The sequence below is a fragment of the Erpetoichthys calabaricus genome, chromosome 11 (genome assembly GCF_900747795.2).
Source record: "Erpetoichthys calabaricus chromosome 11, fErpCal1.3, whole genome shotgun sequence".
NCBI classification, from domain to species: domain Eukaryota; kingdom Metazoa; phylum Chordata; class Cladistia; order Polypteriformes; family Polypteridae; genus Erpetoichthys; species Erpetoichthys calabaricus.
Window position 1 is genome coordinate 108,410,402 of NC_041404.2, and position 21,338 is coordinate 108,431,739.

At 37.3% G+C, this 21,338-nt stretch overlaps 1 protein-coding gene across 1 annotated transcript in view; it reads left to right on the plus strand.

The window, feature by feature from the left end:
- Positions 1-21,338, plus strand: part of itih6 (inter-alpha-trypsin inhibitor heavy chain family member 6) — a 112,406-nt gene that overhangs the window by 86,082 nt on the left and 4,986 nt on the right. Inside the window, exons 12-16 of the mRNA XM_028813711.2 lie at positions 276-299; positions 5,405-5,449; positions 12,838-12,873; positions 14,083-14,196; positions 20,838-21,221. Coding sequence (XP_028669544.1) covers positions 276-299; positions 5,405-5,449; positions 12,838-12,873; positions 14,083-14,196; positions 20,838-21,221 — 603 coding nt within the window. The remainder of the gene's footprint in view (positions 1-275; positions 300-5,404; positions 5,450-12,837; positions 12,874-14,082; positions 14,197-20,837; positions 21,222-21,338) is intronic.

The following is a 21,338-nucleotide window of genomic DNA, read 5'->3' on the forward strand; positions in this document are numbered from 1 at the left end:
TGATTGTGTTTTCTGCCAATACAGGAACAGACTGTTTAGGTGCCACCTGCTCATGGGAGATGTTTAGTTCTCAATATGACTTATCTGCCTTGCCTACATGCATGTGCAAATTCCTAATTTTACAAATAACAGTTTTAATTGTGGGTGTGCAGGTGTAGGATTCACTTACCAAATGAATTAATGAATCATGGGTGTCTGCATAACAAACTGCATTTTTTAAACTGAGCTGTGAGTCATGAGACAATGATAATACAATGTGCTTTTCTTTTTTACAGACATGGAGGGAGAAGTTCAATCATGTAAGTTCACTTTGATATGTTTACATGATTCAGAATTACTTTAGGCCATAGTACTGACTTTTAAAGTTCACATTGTGCTCCCTGGAAGCAGTAGTATGTCTACAGATAAGTGAAACAAGACCTCTTAAAACATTTAGTTATATATTATATTTCTCACATATACTGTATCTCTCCTGACAGGGAGGAGAAAGAAAAGTTGCAGTCCCAGGAAGGAAGGGGGTTGAATAACTGTCCAACCTAATGAAATCAATTAAATCTTAATACATAATTTGCCTGCCTTCTCACTCACTCACTCACGTCCGTCCGAAGCCGAATGCGCAGTCGCCTTCTGCGCATGTCCGAAGCCGAATGCGCAGTCGCCTTCTGCGCAGCTGCCCGAAAAACCTTACGAGACCGACATCCAACCCCAACTTTGCGGCAGGCGGCGGATTTACGGCCGCAAAAATTCAAAGAGAAAGGCGACTTCGATTAAAGCTCTAGAGGCCTGAAAGGCGATTTCGACTACAGCTCGAGGCCTAATTATGCATTCTCATTCAATTACGCATTCATTCAATACACCTATATCAGGTTTGTGGTGCATATACTTATTACTATTCCATATTGTACTGGAACATTCATCATTCAATATTATACTATAGGCCTGGAAAATTCATCAACTAACAGTACAAGCCTGTACAGTAATGAGTAAAGCGGACTACAATCATTACAAAACAATTTATTCGTTACTTATCATTTGTTCTTCATACACTGCTGACACAAACTCGTGCCCGTTTCATCTTACGTTGTCGAAACGGGCTCTTTGTCTAGTTACTAATAAATAAAAGACTTCACTAGGCACTAAGTAATAAACATCATGGCTTAAATAAACAATTCTCATTCTTTATTTATATACAGTATTTTTATAAATTTGCTGAAGGAATTAAGGAAAAAAACAAAAGTAAATATAATAAGTAATAAACAATCAGAATTAAGAAAGTAAAGAAATTGAACAGAATACCTATCTTATATAATAATTGGAAATTAAGAACCTACAGGTAATTGTAATCAAATATAATCAAATTAATTAACTTGGTGCTCTTTACCAATAAATTAAAGGAACCAATAAAAATAAAAACAAATTACCAGTTATGTAATGATTATCAATTAAAATGTGATTAGAAATTCCTTCAGATAAATAAATCATGTTATATATTTTGGATTTTGTTTAGTTTCTGGTCACCATTTTGAATTCTGTTGTCTATGCAGCTTTTCCCATTGCTAGGGGCGTGTTGCCGGGGCCGTGACCTTTGTGTAGTTTTTAGTGAATGGGTTAAATGGTTGCTTATGTAATGGGCTAGAATTCAGTATTCTGAAGAAAATGACATTTCTGTGTGTTGCTTAGTGTAATGGGCTATAAACCAGTGTTTTAAAGAAAAGGCAGAATTTCTGGAAAATTCTGCTACAGGTTATTGTTGATGGCTATCTACAGGACAGAGAAGTATGGTTTGGGACTTGTGACTGTTGCCTGCTTCTTTTATGCTTTTTTTCACCATATCGCTGTGGCTACACCCTGTAGCAATAGTGGCTTGTACCTGGCCCAGCTTCCCCTAGGCTTGAGGTCGGTAACACTTAATTCAATGTATTCTAACCTGAGCTGCAGAAAGCAAATCTTACTTTATACCTTTATAAAGAATATTTATGTTTTGATTTATGGTTTTCTGACTTAAGCTAAATTCAAAGACTGATTTTTCAATTCTTTTTTTTTTTTGTTTTGATGCATTGTATTTTTGCATCGATGCATCTTTTCTGTCATTTGTCTGTTCTTCCAGTTCCCCTTTTAAAATGACATTACAAAGTAAAATTATTACAGGTCAAATTTTGTTAGAACAAACTCCATTTTAATGAAATCCTTGTTTTAAAAATTTTTTATTTGGTCCTGGCCAATTTCTTAAAGAACTAATGTTAAAAAAACAATTAGATTACGCATTCATGTCACTTGGTTTACTCAGTAGTCATCATGATGTTACTATGGAGTGGAACTCAATATGGGTTACTGCAGACCAGAGACATTGTGGGTATATCTAGGGGCAGTATAACTGTCAAATTTGACTTCAGCTGTACTTGCTGAGCTCTGGCAGTTCACCACATCTAGATTTTGAAGCTTATTTTGGGTTTCTCGAGGTATGATTTGACTTCACTGAGCACATTGATCAGATTAAGGATTCGTTTTTGTCCCGCCCTTCAGCAAAAGTGCTCACTACTGAGCTTCCCTTGTGTTTTTGCTACTCAAAAAGTTTCAATCATGTTTCATAAATTAGCCGAGATTTTATCCTTTGAACACCTTCATGCCATAATCCTTTTTTAAGAAAAAGAACAGGCAGCAGCCCAAGAGAGACGGTGAAATTATTGGGCAATGTCACCCAAGTTGCACCATTTTTGAAAGTTAAGGGGCAGATGCTGCAGACTCTGAAGGGCGCAATTTATGTAACTCAAGCAGTGCTCACTACAGAAAGTCTGTGTTATGGACCTGAGGTGCGCTGCTTTGGTAAATAAGGGGGTGCATTCTCTGGACACAAAAGGGGACACTCCCCCCCCCCAAACCCGACTTAAAAATTTATAAATATCAACTGCACACTATGGACACTGAGGGGCACTGTTTATATAAGTATAGCAATTTACTTTACAGAAAAAGCTGGAACTGCCATTGATGCTAGCAAGAAGAAAATAGACGTTGCTTTCAAGTTTAGCATTCTGAAGTCATCTTTATCAACTGTAAGTTCCAAAAGACCGTGTTATGTTTCAGTTTCATTATAATGAAATGTTTTTTCAGTCCCAAGCACTTTGTTCTAATGTAACTTGACTTGTATTTTCTTATTTAAACCAAGACCCTTTAAGAAAACATAGAGCACACATATAATTATAGCAAAGAAGAATTCCATATAAAAACTTGAAAACTTGAAAGCATAGACAACCACTCTGACATTTAATAAGAACTGAAACTTGACATAAGAATCCAAAAGAAATCATTCAATTCCTCAATACTAAACTGATAACTCTGAATCAAAACATTTAGAAAATTCTGATTATTAAATTGAAGCAGAACAATCAACAGTCAACACTTTCAAGATTCAAAACAAGAGGGAAAACAAGCTTCTGTCCAATATAAGTGAAAAAAACTGAGAAAGCTAATGCTTTCCAGAGAGCCCTGGGCAACATGACTTTGCTTGAGTACTACTCTCCTATTTTATTATCCAGGTCCCACCTGCTGCTTAATTGCCCTGTAATTGGTGGCACTTAACAACATCTGGAAAGGAAAACTAATGGGCAGCAGGAAAACCTAAATAGATCTTTTCCAACAAAAGTAAACACTGAAAATAATAATGGCCAAAGTTGATGCAATTATTACAAGAAAAGTGAAGTAAACAAAAAAAAAGCAAAATGTGAAGGGTCAAGGGTAGAGCCTTTGTCAGACTGTAGCAAAAGGTACCTAAGCAAGAAAACTATTGATTACCTGAAGCTGTCCAAAATTCTAAGGAAAAAACATTAAAGACATTAAAACAATGCAAAAAGATTAGATAAACAACCTACCTACCAGATCTTAAGTCAATAAATTAGGAAAGTTAATTGGAGAATCACCACATGCCAACACATGTGCATAGAGGAATGGGTGCCCCCGTGAGCCAAAGCAACATGAATCTGGCAGCTATTTCCATGATGTCACACTGCCGTGAGAAATAAAAACCAAAAACACAGATTGCAGCAAGAAAGTATTACCCAAAAAAAGGTAAGAAAATCTGAATACCATAAAACCCCATATGGAGATTGTGTTTTGTTGTACAGTGCTCTATACAACCCAGAATGTCTGTTTTTTCCACCTTCCTTAATATATGATAAAATGTTGAACAATACAATGGACTGCAGTTCTTGTACCACACTGAATACTGTGTCCTCATACCAGTACCGTTCTTGGTTCCTTTTGCATAAAAAGCAAGTAATGTGCAAAACAAAACAAATCCCAGCAACTAAGAAAGCAGAATTTTAAATACAGGCTTATCATCTGCTTGAACGGCATAAGCTGAAAATAAGCCAATAATTCCAATGGCACCATGGCACTGCAGATATGTTTCACATTGGCATGAGTAATGCATTCACAGCATGAACTAACTGTATTGTGAACTTCTGTTATTAATATCAGAAACCATGGGAGAAAATTAATGGAAACAAATTTAAACTTAATTTAATATGCATAAAAAGGAACTCAAAAATAAACATCAAAATTCTAAAATAAAAAAGATATTTTAAAATTCAAAATGTAAAATCAAAATAAAAGCTTCAACTAGTTAACTATGACCAATCCATAAATGTGAAATCCAAAAACAGAAAATTCTTAACAAAGCTAAAAATTAATGAAATTCAAAAAAGCCCAAACCTAACGGTCAAAAAGCCACTAAATTAGCAAAAAAGAGAAAAGGGGCACAGAGGGGAAAAGAAGAAAATAGTATGGAAACTAATGCCACTTACCTGATGCATTGGCTTTCTGCAATTCAATTGGCCCTCAGATGGTGCAGCAAATCTAATTACTGAACCTGAAGGCTGCTGTCTAATCAGGGGTCTTGTCCTACACTTTAACAATTGACAGATTGGCATGATAGACAAAATATAAAGAAGAATGAACTAAACTAACAGAAGAAACTAAGATAATTATAAATGAACAAAACACAACAAAAAGTGAAAGACTTAGTGAATAAAGGAAACAAAATGCAAGGAAAAAGAGGAAAAAAAAACAAAAAATCAAGGTGAGACCCACATTGAACCAGACTTAGCGTAGTTCTGTCTGTGTCCTGTTGTCTGTGGGAAAGCTGAATTATGTATATATCAGTTAACCTCCTTTTAAATATTACAGACAGTTGTATGTGATATTTATTGACAATTCATGCAAGTTATACTGAGCATGTTTTATAAGTAGCAGTACTGTACACAAAATGTGCTTTCAGCATTTATTAAATTTGAGACTTTGTTGCTGCTGCTTTTAATGTTTCTGAAATGGCTTATTGGTGATTGAATATTCTGATGATCACTGACTTTGCAAACAGCATCCTAAAAATTTTCCTTTTTTTGTATGCCAGTAGATTTAGGAGATGTTTTCCACACTGGACAGTATACTGGACCCGGTAAGTATGCTTTTAAAGATACTAATCGCCTAGTCTTTTTTTAAACTCCATTTACAGTTAATGTTTTCATGTATTGGCATTTGTACTATGTTTTGCATTAGAGCAGGAGCTCCATTATTTTAAAGATACATAGACATACATCTGTAAATTTTCATGAGATTGTACGGGTACATATTATTTTGTTTGGCATAAATGTATTACAGCACAATGCATCCAAGTTTTTCATCTACAAAAAAATGAAAAGTTAGAGTCATTCTAAGATAAAAACTATTAGTAAACTTAAATACTTGATATTTCAGCTGTTGGCCCTTAATCTGGTGTATTCTATAATGTGTCACAAAAAGAAGATACAGAATGAGAGAGGGATTTGGTCAAAGTCAAGGTCAACTTTTTTATCCAAGAAAAAGAAATTAAAATTGTCATATGTCTGCCTTGCAGTTTAATAATATAAAAAAGAGAACATATTGAGCTGGTCTTTAGCTTTGAACAGCCTAGTTACCAAATAAATCCATAAATTACTCCTCAATTCTTGAACCACAAATAAATATTTAAAATATTTATGTATTAGATTACAATGTAATAAACGACTACTTGACTACAAACTAAATAAAAAAAAAAAACGATAGATGAAAATAAGAACAAAGAACATAACAAACTAGGAAATATCACAGAAACAAATTTATTTAAGAAACCTAAACCAGCTCCAAAATGAAAAAGATTGGCCCAGGCTAGAAACTGTTAAACTAGATATTCAAAGACATTTCAAAGTTTAAACAGCAAAATCTATAGGAGTAACTATGATATTGCCAAAACCCTAGACAAAAGTAAAACCATGAAACATATCTAAACCATGCTGTATTAGAGGAAACCAAGGAGAGAATGAGGGTCAAAGACAATGCAGAAGCAGAGAGCTGAGGCACCAAAGAAGCCCTTTTATTTCTCTCAGTGTGACTGCAGCTTTACTAGTTTCTGACCTTTTAAAGGTCGTGCTCCATTTAACTCAGACAGAAATTAAAGCATTTAACAATAATGGGCAAAATAAAAAAATAAAAATGCAGATAAAACCATTTACCTCAAAATAAATACAAATAAAAGATAGAAATGCAAAAGAAAAAAAATAAATACAAAAAAAAAAGATTAGTTATGTTGCTAAACAAAGCATTATTTATGCATTAAAAAAAAATTATAGCCTCTTCATCAAAGTACAATTACAATGGCACCAATCACGAAATGCAGTAGAAGAACCACACCTCTAAAGGAGTGACAGACTGAAACATTTAAAGAAGTGAAGATGACAGTGTTATGTCTGTGTTGCCCCACAGCTGGAATAACTTTCTTGAACATGGACTTCAATAGTCAGGATCAGGATCAGGATGACGACACATAAACAAACAGCAGAATTGGTTCATTAAGTACATTGTGCATTTTATTTCAATAAACCTTAATAAAAGGGCAAGTGTCTGTGTGTGTATCTGTATGTCCATCCGATTGCTATGGCCATTTGGTATGGCATTCCTAAAGGCTGGACTAATGTTTGAGATGTGCCATCTGTTGGAATGAATAATGCAAAGCATTTTATCACTACATGCATTACAAAATACGTTCCAATCGATGGTGCACTGCAACCATTAATGCTGAATATGTCCAACAGCAAGTAACTTCTGGACAGACAGAAGTCAGCTTATCCTCCTCACCCTGCTGAATAGACCTGGGAGATGGGTACTGCATTCCCACAGTTCTCTCTCACTCAAAGTCTGAGAGATGGACATATGGCTGTTGTCCTCTTCACCGGGGCATGTTAAGTCTTTAGGAGTACACTAAATGTTTGCAGTCACTCAATGTGTTCCCTTTGCAGGCTTCTTTTATACCAACTGCGGGAAAGTCTTGGGTGTGTAACTCACGCATATTGCATGTGCACTGCACTTGTAATAAAAATGACTTTTCCATCCTTTTCCATTTTCAGACCAATGGGATGTGTTTTTCCCTATGAGAGGTATTTTCTACAAAAATGGTTACAAAAATTAAAATTATAAAATGAAAATGCAGTCTCCCTTTTGAAATTTCATTTATAAAGTCTATGTGCAAGAATGTTTCAAAAATTAAAAGTGAAATAATATAACACTATTTCTCCTCACGTTTAATTATTAACAATATAGATTATTTAAATGATGTTAACATTTTATCTGTATAATATAACATATTTTGCTGCATTTCTTCTTAAAAATGATATTGTCATCATATGTAAATACGCGCTTTATAAAGTGGCTCAGGTTGTGCAATATTATGACTGTATCGCAAGTTTACATTAAGGTGATTGTACTAATAAGTACAAACAGTTCTACAAGGAGCACTTAATGGACTGATTAAATGCGTTTACAGTTCTTGGGATGAAACTGTTTTTGAACTGCGATGTCCCTACAGGAAAGGCTCTGAAGCATTTGCCATTTGAAAGCAGTTCAATAGACAGCATGGCTGAGGCAGCGTGTGCTTGATGCTGTATACCGATAATTCTCTTTCCAATCAGCTGCTGTAGAGCTGTGATTCCACACTCAGATACAGTGGGATGAGTAGTCTGAGTGGTGCATTGAGAGGAACAACGCTAAAGCAGCTATGGTATTTGAAATACAGTAGATAGATACTTTATTAATCCCAAGGGGAAATTCACAATATGACTATATTAATATTATATTATTTTAATATATTAAAAAGTTTCAAGTATCTCGGGGTCTTGTTCACGAGTGAGGGAAGAATGGAGCGTGAGATTGACAGGCGGATTGGTGCGCCATCCTCAGTAATGCGGGCTCTGAATCGGTCTGTCGTGGTGAAAAAGGAGCTGAGCCGCAAGGCGAAGCTCTCAGTTTACCAGTCGATCTATGTTCCTACTGTGAAAGGGTGCGTCCCGGACACAGACAGGCAGACACGTTCCAGTCCATCACCACACATTTATTTTACACTTTACTATTATTTACAAAGTCCTTACATGCACCGCCACCAAGCCCCACAGTCCCCCAAAGTCCAGACTCTCAATAGTCTTCTCTCTCTTCTCCACACAACACACAGGGCCTCTCCTCGCCCCCTCTGCACCAGCCTTGTCCACCTCCTACCCGACTCCAGCCTTGATTGCAGGGCGGCGGCTCCTTGAATAGGCTGCTGATTGCTGGCCGCACCCAGCCACCTGTGACATTACACCCCCGCTAGCTGAGACCTCCAGGGACCAGCGGGCCGTTCCGCGAGGAAGAGAACCCCTCGGCGGCAAGCCGACACTCCGTAGCCTAGGGCCCGATCCTGCAAAGAAAACAGAAAAACAAGGGGCGGGGACGTTGCCCTGACGCAGCCCCTCGGCTCGTCTTCTTGGTTGGGCCAACGCTCTCCGCTCCGATCGGCACCCTGATGCTCCCTCTTTCAGCTTCCACCTCGGTGCCTTCCACGATCCCCACCACGGGACCACCAGTGGGATCACGCTTCATTTCCACCTCCCAAGCTGCGGTTTCCTCCTCTGCCTCCGCAGAGGACGGCCCTTCACGGGACGTGCGCACCCAGCAGCACGTCCTCCCATATCGGAGGAACTGGCTTCCCCAAGCTTCCCCATTGTAAGAGGGCAGACCCAGCCCCGCTGTCGTCCGGAGCTTCATGGGGTCGGTCTCCCTTACCTTCCCCGCTGTGCCTCTCCGTCCAGGAGCTCCTGCAGCGCGCCGATCCTCTCTTGCCTGCGGCTCTCGATCCGACGCCACTGCCATCCCTCCTGACTCCAGCGTCTCCGCCCGGAGGGCACATCGCTCAGCCGGCGGCGACAGCACAAGGCGCAGTTGTTCTTGCAAGCCCTGCAAAATCGCCGCCAAAGAGAGAGAAGCTGCCGGCGGTGGGCTTACCTTGTGAGTAGTTCCACTTACCGACTGCTCTCTATGGGCCCTTCCCTGCGGCCCACTCGGGTTTCTTTGGAGCACGGGACGGACATTCCCTGCTCTTGCCTCCGACCAATCACTGGCGAGAGGACAGGACACGCTGTCCAATCCCGTGCCTGTTACGAGGAGGGACTTCTGGCCGGCCATCTCGCTCCCCTCTCTCACTGGAGAGTGACTCTCCGGGCAGCTCCACTTCTGCTGCTTCCCAAGCTGCAGCCTCTCCTTCTCGGCAGCCTCCTTCTTGGCCACCGCGTTGGTGAGCCACCCCTGAAACACAAAGTCCAACCACGGACCTCCACTGGTCCGCGATACCGTGTTTCCCTGCAGGGTTGGGTGCACGCCGCCCCTGGGTGCCTGTGAGTGAGGTTGCCTGCTTTGCCGGGCCTTTCACAAACATTTTCGGATAGGTGCAGCATCCTGCCGACTATGCCACTGTGAAAGGGTGCGTCCCGGACACAGACAGGCAGACACATTCCAGTCCATCACCACACATTTATTTTATACTTTACTATTATTTACAAAGTCCTTACGTGCACCGCCACCAAACCCCACAGTCCCCCAAAGTCCAGACTCTCAATAGTCTTCTCTCTCCTTACGTGCACCGCCACCAAGCCCCACAGTCCCCCAAAGTCCAGACTCTCAATAGTCTTCTCTCTCTTCTCCACACAACACACAGGGCCTCTCCTCGCCCCCTCTGCACCGGCCTTGTCCACCTCCTACTCGACTCCAGCCTTGATTGCAGGGCGGCGGCTCCTTAAATAGGCGGCTGATTGCTGGCCGCACCCAGCCACCTGTGAAACTACCCTCACCTATGGTCATGAGCTATGGGTAGTGACCGAAAGAACGAGATCGCGAATACAAGTGGCTGAAATGAGTTTCCTCTGCAGGGTGTCTGGGCTTTCCCAGATAGGGTGAGAAGCTCAGTCATCCAGGAGGGGCTCAGAGTAGAGCCGCTGCTCCTCCGCATCGAGAGGAGTCAGATGAGGTGGCTCGGGCATCTGATCAGGATGCCTCCTGGACGCCTCCCTGGTGAGGTGTTCCGGGCACGTCTAACCGGGAGGAGGCCCCGGGGAAGACCCAGGACACGCTGGAGGGACTATGTCTCTCAGCTGGCCTGGGAACGCCTTGGGATTCTCCCGGAAGAGCTAGAAGAAGTGGCCGGGGAGAGGGAAGTCTGGGCATCTCTGTTCAAGCTGCTGCCCCCGCGACCCAATCTCAGATAAGTGGAAGAGGATGGATGGATGGATGGATATTAAAATAGTTGGCAACTCCAGGTTAATTACAATCAGATGCCTTAAACTAATAAGCAATATGCGGTTAATTTCAGTGTATTTGTAAAGCCGCATCAGGGATGTGCATCTAAAGAGAAAGGGAAACCACACTTCAACAAAAGCACTGCTTTGACACTGGGTGCTGCCAGTTTGGAAAACCGAGTGGAGAACTTGCATAAGGCAGAGATTGAGCTGCCGTGAAAATGTGTGTGGCTTTATGCCAAGTTTAGGTTTTATACATCGTGATTTAAGCGTGGAAACGGGCTTACGCAACATTTTTGTACGTACGCACCGTTTATACATGAGGCCCCAGATGATCAAGAAATATGACTTTAATGATTTAATCACTTTGACACTTAAAAGAGGTTAAATGACTGTAATCATTATAAACACAAAATAACACTTCTAAAACAATTCTGCTATACTGTAAATTTAATTTCATATACCGTGTACAGCTTTTAATATCTTAATAAAAATGATAAGATTATTAAGATTGATGAGCTATAGACATTAAAAGGGATGCCAGTCCCAATGAAGGTAATTTCATAGAAGCAATTATCTAGTCACGTACAAAAACAAATGGAAAGATAATATGAAATAATGATATAAAAATACTGCAGTTTAGAAATATTTTTGCACATCTTCAAGTTGTCCTGGGGGTGTTGTACCATGTTAGCCATTATGGATACAATGAGAAGTCAAGCAAAATGACACCTTTTATTGGCTAACTAAAAAGATTACAATATGCAAGCTTTCAAACAGGCTTAGACCCATTCTTCAGGCAAGATATAATAAAATTTTAAAGTTGCATCTTGCCTGAAGAATGGGTCTAAGCCTGTTTGAAAGCTTGCATATTGTAATCTTTTTAGTTAGCCAATAAAAGGTGTCATTTCGCTTGACTTCTAATTGCACTTACTCAAGTATATTTTGGAAATATATTTTTGGAATGACATGTTCAGTACTTTCTAGAATGGTCAGAAAATTGATTCCATTTTGTTTAAATTAAATTTTTTTTTGTTTGTTACTCATTTAGTTCTTAATTAAGTGAGTTTTTTAAAAGATCTTATATATGATGGAAAAAGAAGCACGACTTAAGTAAAAATTACAGATTATGGAAGGTCTTCATAGTGAATAAAATAATCACCTCTGTATTACCTTATTTTAAAAAGTTATAACAATAAAGATTCTAATCGAGTTGTTGATCAACTACAGGGAAAAGAAGGGTGGAAGAGGAAGTGAAAACTGTAGAGGGGTAAATTATATTAATACTACAAAAAGAAATACAATTAACAAAGTGTCCCATTTCCACTTCAATGTAAATAAATGTAAATTATGACACAATAAATGCTAATTTTTGTCATGTTTAATATTGTAATTAAATAGCACATTAATTACTTCAGAACTACAATCATGCATCGTCTTTGGATTTTGTGAGACGGTTTCGCCATAAAGCTCACAGTACGGAGGTAAAAAGATTAAAATCACATGAATTCAGCACAGTTGTGAAGGACAAAGAATTGTGGGAAATCGAGGTGCAAAGTCCCGCCCATTGGCACGTGCTATTTGCATGTTGAGAACTTGATGAAAATGCAAAGTGGAAAATGAAAATTCAATGAGCAGCAGGTGGCGCCAGTGCTTATTTGCATTTTACCTTTAATTTTTGCTGCTTCTTTGCTGTTCAGGCTGAAAATGAAATTGTAAATAGAAAATAGATAGATAGATAGATAGATCTTTATTGTCATTGTCACTTTTACAAAGGAACAACGAAACTGAATGAAAATGAAAATGACATTGCAATTCATGACTGCACTGCTACAGTTTGTGTACTGCATCCTTTAATTTACTGTCTATATTTACTATTGTGTACAATATTGTATATGAAGTAAAGATTTTAGGCATTTTTGTAAAATACTTGTTATTAATATTAGATATTTTTAATATATTTTGTAATTTGTCCTCCTGTAACTGAACATCTCGTTTAAAGTGACATGCTTATTTTATCCTGATCTTACAGCATTGGACTCAAGTTGCTGAATTACTTTTAGATGGCAGATTTCCATTGACTTGCAGTACTAAATAATAATAAAATGATTTTCTGTTTTTTTAAATCCAGCAAGCAATAATCATGTAATCTTTATTAATTATGATTGATTAAACATATTTCTCAGATAAGTAATTATAATTAACATCCTTTTATTTTTTTTCCTTTTTGTAGCTTCAATAAGTCAGATTGGAGTGTTTACTGCCTCAGGTAATCTGTATTGAAATGAATAAAATGAAAACATGCACAAGCCTCCAACTGTAACAACTGTTACTTAACAGGAGACCATCCATTTTTCTAAAGTGAACTGAAATAATGTGATCTAGGAATGGAAACCCATTGCTATTTACATTATAGCAGGCTTTAACAAACTGTGGCAGAGCAACACCAGTGAGAGCCCATCCATTCTGAATGACTGCAAGCTTAAGCAGTTGCTTAATATTTGTGTTGGAATGTGCCACCCATCCAACAGTGTGCCCATTGTTCTGTGCCACTGTTGCTTATAATACAAGTACCTGCATGGATGAGATGGCTAAAGAATTTCATGTACTGAATCATTTGTTTATTTCTTGTCTGTTATATTTAAGCCCTGTTATTTATAGGAAATTATTGCCCTATTAGATAAAGATCCTGCCTTGTCTAATTTAGGAGTTTGTTATGTAAAAAAATAAAAACTTTAGAGGATCTGATTTAAGAGAGCAACTCAGTGGTTCTCAAAATGTTGCCATATGTGGCGTAATTTCGCTATTCGTAGGGAAATTTTAAACTTGTGGCGGTGTATCGGCAGCAAAAAATATAGGAATAAATTTTTTTAGGATTTCAAAAAAATATTAGGGGGGCACGATTAAAACTGTTATGAAAACTCGGTTCGCAAATACTTAAAGGTTGAGAAACGCTGATTTAACTAGTACAATTAACTGCAAGAGAACTGTAAGATATTTATATATGATCTGTCTGAAATTGCTTTTGTTGTTTCAGATAACTCTACTATAATTACTTTTTTCCCCAAAATGGAATGTAGTTTGCATTTTATATGCAATATATTTTTACATTTTCTTTTACTATGCGATGTGTTAGGTCGTGATAATGCCACATAACATTTTGTGTTATGACCTGCTAATTCTTACTTGAATGTCTGGCAAATGTGCAACCCTCTCCAGTCTCCAGCACTGTGATTGGAAAGTAAAAAACAGTCAAACATGAACCTTGCCTTGAAAACTCCGGGTTTTCCTTTTCCCAAATCGCACTTTACAAATAAAACTGACAGTCCAATAAACCTTGCCTGTTTTCACACTGCTGTATTTACCAACACTCATTTGTTAATGTATTGTTTGAGAAATTGTATTATCCATGCAGGTTTCTTCTATGGCTTCTCACTATTGCTAGAAAATATGTTCTCTTTTTTCTTTCTATTAACAGCTGATGGAGATCCCCATTTCTTAGTTCACCTGCCAAAATCTGGACAAAATATCTGTTTCACCATCAATGGACAGGAAAATGATGAACTAAGGCTGGTAGATGACCCCATTAAAGGCAATTCTTATTCTTTTAGTCATTCATGTTGGCTTTGTGAGGTTTATTGACTAAGTTTATTTTCCATATTTGCTAAAGATCAGGTTTAGGTATTTATTCAGAATACAATAATTTACCATTGTTTATGTATCAATGATTTCCAACTTCAACTATTTTCACGTTAAACTTAAGGAAGAGTTTGTTAAAAATAAGACAGGTTCATGTGCCTCACTGTCTGTTTCACTTTCTTAAATGAGGTATGCTGAGACTTTTTGCTCTGTGGATGTAAATCTCAGTTTTGCCACTAGGTGACAGAATTAACAATTTAAATTTTTGGAATTTGTTTTATCTATTGAATTAGAATTGATTGCCTAATTTGAGAAAGGTACATATTTCTTGTTTTTTTTCAGCTTTTGTATAGGGATGTACTGGCCTTTGCCAATATCTTCACAAATGTGCCTTAACGGTATGGGATAAAAGTAAAACTTTAAATTGTAGCAGTTAAAGGAAATATTGTAGGATTAAAACAAATATCTACAAATCTTGTTTCCCTTAAGTTTTCAAAGAGGCACCTTACATACATCCCATTTTGAAGTGGATCATTTTTCATAGTTTAACTCTTTAGGTATATGTAAATGAGTTGTGAGAGTAGTAGCCTTCAGTCAATAAAGAAAATAAAAATTACTGCCCCTAAAGAGATGTGCATGTGTGCGCAACAATTTGATGTATAATGTGTAATCAGCACTAAGAAAAGATACAGCTTTGTTTTTTTTTTCACTTAAAGTCTTTATTTCACATTATGATGGTTCTGAATAACTTTTAATATTTTTGTTTAATATTTGTGAAAATTGTAGGACTTTTTCCCCCCTTTAAATCTTTCCTTTACAAATTGTATCTTATTTATAAATTTCTAATGTTTATAAACAATGCTGTAAGATGTCATTTTTAGATACACTGTATATCTACAAATACATCTCTATTAGTAGTTTTAGTTTATATATTTCAATTAATGTTTATATATTTCAATTAATGTGACTTTTCAGTAATATGAAAATTAAAGAAGGGAGAGATATCTTTATTCATCCTAAATTTCATCTAACCATCCATCCATCCATCCATTATCCAACCCACTATATCCTAACTACCGGGTCACGAGGGTCTGCTGGAGCCAATCCCAGCCAACACAGGGCGCAAGGCAGGAAATAAACCCCGGGCAGGGCACCAGCCCAGCGCAGTAAATTTCATCTATAATTTTATTTTTGCTTGTAATTTTATTATTCTGCCAAGGTGAAGGTAATAGGCCATAAGGTACAGGGAAAAGAATTGAGAAATTAACAGAATAATCATAAGCCAAAAGCAAACTGAGATCTTTATTGGGAGGTCAAAAGATCATTTCACCAAACCCAAATACATAACTCAACCTAGAATACAAACACATGCCAAACTTCCTGGCTCCAAAAAAACTTCTCAACATTAGCTGCAGCACTGAAGACAGGTGATTTATACACAACTTTGGACACTGAAGATAGTGTGCTACCATTTTCTGTATCAATGTGTGGCTTATGAATTGCGACTTCTAGCCTTAACAGGATAGAAACAGGAAGCCTCTGTCAACAACAAAAACACACAGAATGGTGGTGCCTTTAAAAAGAAACCAGCAATAAAAATGTTAGCATAAAAACAACATAATGGGAAAAGTTAAACATGAGGTCAAAATGAAAATGAAAATTAAAAAATGCAAGAATGAAACTGAAATCATAGGTTTATATGGTTTTCATAATATAAATGAGCAAATGAATAACATATTGAGTGGACTGGCAGCCTGTCCAGGTTTGTTCCTGCCTTGCTGTTCAGAACAAAGCAAGTTAGAAAATTAACTGACTGAATAACATAATAATTTAATTATAACGTATCCCTCGTTTACAAACTTACAATAATGTAAAGTGGTTATAGAAACTATAGTGTTTTACTACAAAGGCAAAAACGTTGTCAAACTGATTTATTTCTTTTTATTTTAAAAGCTAACAAGTACAAAAATAAAATTAAACAAAGGCACAGAATGTTACAGTGTGAAATTGCGAGAAGGGATAATGAAGAAGTGAATCACTCTATTTCCCTTTCCTTAGACTTCCAAGAAATTTTCACGATTTGTTTTGTATGCTTCTATACTGATTTGAACACATAAAAACAATAAATTAATTTTTATTTTATAAGGCACGTTTAATAAGGAGCCTCATCCTGAGAAATTTTACAAAGCATAAAAGAACATGATAGCATAAGGTATCAAAGGTGGCTTTAGTAACAGAGACTTTTAATAAAGTAGACACACTCGGGTATGTGGCATAATAACGAAGATATAAGGATAGAGGAAAAACAAGTATTTAAATCGAGATGAACAGAGTAAATGAGACATACTGAATATATGGATCAGAGAGGCAGCATCACACAGCTAAATGAACATTACCTGGGAATGATACCTGGTGCTTCTAATATGCTAGAAGTTCAGAAAACTAGGACCTGAGGCTGTATCTACACTACAAAGTTTTAATTTAAAAACAGTGTTTTAAAACCAGAACATTTTCCGTCCAGACTAGTGTTTTCACATCATTTGCCAATGTATCTCAGTCCATACTAAAACAACCAAAAACACGTATTACATAAATGTTCACCTGCAATACACATGTGCAGATCGGTGTAAAAATCCTTGATGGGGTGGTAAATGAGAGAAAAATGTCAAAATGAAGACTATATGTTGGGGCTTTCCTATCTGCAGGCCCCAACACACCCTGCCACAGCTAGGCTCAGGCCCCTTTTAGGCCTATTATTCAAAATGATCTTTATCCCCTTACAATATGAACAAAAAATAGATAGATAGATAGATAGATAGATAGATAGATAGATAGATAGATAGATAGATAGATAGATAGATAGATAGATAGATAGATAGATAGATAGATAGATAGATAGATAGATAGATACTTTATTAATGCCAAGGGGAAATTCACATACTCCAGCAGCACCTTACTGATACAAAAAAACAATATTAAATTAAAGATTGATAATAATGCAGGTAAAAACAGACAATAACTTTATATAATGTTTACCCCCCTGGGTGGAACTGAAGAGTTGCATAGTTTGGGGGAGGAACGATCTTCTCAGTCTGTCAGTGGAGCAATACAGTGACAGCAGTCTGTCACTGAAGCTGCTCTTCTGTCTGGAGATGACACTGTTTAGTGGATGCAGTGGATTCTCAATAATGATAGGAGCCTGCTGAGCACCCGTCGCTCTGCCACAGATGTCAAACTGTCTAGCTCCATGCCAACAATAGAGCCTGCCTTCCTCACCAGTTTGTCCAGGCGTGAGGCATCTTTCTTCTTAATGCTGCCTCCCCAGCACACCACCGCGTAGAGGAGGGCGCTCGCCACAACCGTCTGATAGAACATCTGCAGCATCTTATTGCAGATGTTGAAGGATGCCAGCCTTCTAAGGAAGTATAACCTGCTCTGTCCTTTCTTACACAGAGCATCAGTATTGGCAGTCCAGTCTAATTTATCATCCAGCTGCACTCCCAGATATTTATAGGTCTGCACCATCTGCACACAGTCACCTCTGATGATCACGGGGTCCATGAGGAGTCTGGGCCTCCTAAAATCCACCACCAGCTCCTTGGTTTTGCTGGTGTTCAGGTGTAGGTGGTTTGAGTCGCACCATTTAACAAAGTCCTTGATTAGGTCCCTATACTCCTCCTCCTGCCCACTCCTGATGCAGCCCACGATAGCAGTGTCGTCAGCGAACTTTTGCATGTGGCAGGAAATAGGAAATAGGGGAAAGCCTTAATTAAAAATGAACTACAAATAAGATTAGAAAAGAAGAAGAGACTGTAAAAACCTCTAGTACCCAAAAAAATCAAAAAGTGTATTTTTTCAAAAGATTTTGAAGATGTATTTGACAAAAACATGTATTCAAAAAACAGACAATAAAACCAACCAGGGCCAGTCCAAACTCCAAATACTTGTTCCAAAATCAAATCCAATAAATTGACAATCAGAAGATCCAAATATTCACACAGATGTTTTCTGTCCAAATAGTAATACTGTCCTGAAGCACTTTACCCGCTGCCAAGAACATAAAACCTTAGGGCAGTGTTTTGGCTGACAGTTAATGGTGGTCCCACCTATAGGATTCCTCCCACAAAACACTTGGTATATAACCAAACACAATAATGCATAAATACATATTATACATACATTTTAAATTATTATTAGACAGTACAGTATTGAAAACATAAACTACAAATAGACCAAAAAGAGAAATAAAAAATATACCATATGAAATAATTATAAAAAAAACCTGCAAAACAAAATAGAAAAAGCATACTAGAGCCAGGGGTAAAATCCTGATTAAGTCATAACAAATACAGGCAATAAACACGCATAACAGTTTATAATGGCACAGGTTCTGCTTGTTAATTCAGAATTTTTAAGTCTTTTGCAGTATTTGCTGTAGATTCATCCTGCTTACTATGTGTTGCCTCTAAAATCAGTTTTTTCATGTCATATTCTCGTCTGCCTATTTCTTAGATGGAAAACTGAAGTATGAAATATACAAAATTCACATTGTTTGGGCACTCATGTCCAATATTTAGTTCACTGATGTGGTTATTGGCCTAAGGGGTATTCTTGGGTGCTGAGATGTCTGTGGCAAAAGAAGTCTGTGACCCCAAGTTACTCCAGCAGTTTCATTGAAAATGTCTTTTAAAAATATAGACATATTCAGAGCCTGGGATTTATAAGGAGAGGCTCTGTCAGAACTGGATACATAGTACCTTCTTTTGTTTCATTTTGTTTTATTAACATTATTACCATAATGAGGATGAGGCAATCTTCTGTATCATTTTGAGTTTCTTGCTTTTGTTGCTGCTATTTTGTATGTCTGGTTACTGTAATGTTATTTGGCTGCTGGGCCAGCAATGCACATACCCCATTTACATCATGGTGGCCATATTATGTGAGATGGTTATGCAGTTAAAGTAGTATCTACACTTTGTGCCAATAAAGGGAAGACATCGTGAAAAACTTAATGCTTAAGCAAATTAATTTAGTTCTGATTCTGGCATTGACCTAGGTTAGATTAATGAAGCACTTTGAGCTACATTATTTGTATGAAAATGTGCTATATAAATAAATGTTGTTGTTGTTGTAATGATCTCAAATTTTGTATTGATCTGTGAATTTTGGTTATCTATCTCTGATTTTAGCATACCACTCTCTGCTGCATATAATGTGCCTTCTTGTACGGCTTTGGAATAAAAAAAGAGATGTCTGCTACTGTCCTTAAAATTCAACCGTGAGAACTTGCTTGAAAACTGTCAGTTTATATATCAGTGAGTGAGAATGTAGTCCACACAAGTTTATCTACCTGGACTCTCCTATCGGAATAATAAGCTAATTTTCTGTTTATGAAATGAAACTTATTATTGTGGCCTACTGAAATGAATTGTACTCTTTTCACTGAAAACTTCAGCTATAATTGTTTTTAATAATTTCAAATATCGTATGTTTAAAAAGTCAGCTTATAAAAGTGTCATGCAATAAAAAAAAGCATGAGGAGTTGAGATACTGCCAACATTAAGAGTGACAACACAAACAAGGCAGTAATGGATGTGTCAAATTTGCTGCTTTGTGCTTATCATGTGATGGAATATTATGTCTTAAAATCAAGATATACAAAGTTAATCACTTTGTTTGTAATCAGTCTTATAGACATATTTGGACCTTGTCTTGTAGGGTAGCATTTGCATTAGACTTTTGAATAGAAACTAAGCTTTCCAGGTGCAGGAAGGCAATTTGTGTTCTCTCACATGTTGACTCTTAGGCATTAGGCATTTGAACCACTGTTTGTTAAGGACCTTTCTTAGATAAACAGGCAGTAGTGGTCAGAAAAGAACTGAAAAATTGAATGAGGAATGGGTGTTTCCCATTATAACCCAAAAGTACCTAAGAATCAGGTCCATTCCGTCAGTTATTTATTGCCCTTTTTGAGATAATATATAATTTTAATGATCTTACTAACAGCTCTGTCCATCCAGATCCCATATTGGAAACACTACATTTATATAGTCTTTAAGATATGGTGATTAGCTGCTTTTGACAAGAATATGTTCTGTATGTGAATATATACATTATCAATCATTATGAACTTTGATCATTTCTGTCTTTTTAGTACAGACCAAAAAATGTTTGCTCTGAAATACATTATATATTAATATTTGGTTTTTATATTAAATTTTCCATTGCTGAATTTTAAGTCTCTTTATTCTATCCCTACCGTGTTATTCAGTTCTGTTATTGAGATATTCTACAAGCTGAACTGTGTAGTTCAAGTTATTTGTCATTCCAGCCATATCTAAAAACAATGTGGTGGAATTGTGCTTCTTAGGACCAGAAAATGTGCAAAAAGGGAAAGGGAAAATCACAAAAAAAAGTAAACAAAAAAAATCATTAATTAACTAAAACTACAGTATCTAATTTTTCATTACTTGGAAGCATTATTATTCTAAATGTATCTTTCTTACTAATTAATTTTATGTAGCTAAGTATTTAGTTATATAAACTAATAAATTAACTATGTAAAGTGATACTAACCAAACCTTTTAATCTTAGGTGTCAGTGTAACAGGCCATTTGAAGGCGGTACATTCTAGAGTGGAATCACAGGATGTCACACCTACGTACTTTGACCGGATCACCATAATCACAGAGACCCATGGGGCTGGTGCCTGGACGATCACTATTACACTGCACAATATTACTCTCAATGGTGAAGCCTCTGCCTTGCTGCGCACTGATAAGCCAGGCACCCTTCAGAGATGTGACCTGAATATCACTGTGGATGGGGCGCTGAGAATCTGGGTGAAGGTGGCTCAGAATGTGGAGTTTTTGGTTCTCTTGCATCATTACCAACACCCAATCAACCATCAGATGGACCACTTGGGCATTTATATCTCACAAGGGGGAGGCCTGTCACTTCAGGCACATGGGTTGCTGGGTAAGAAGGATACAATTTTGTACCAATTAATATTTTAGTCAGTAGCACCTTATAATCGGTCAAATGATGAATATACTATGGTTGTTGGAAGGGAAATGCTGTTGTTGAGATCTGAAT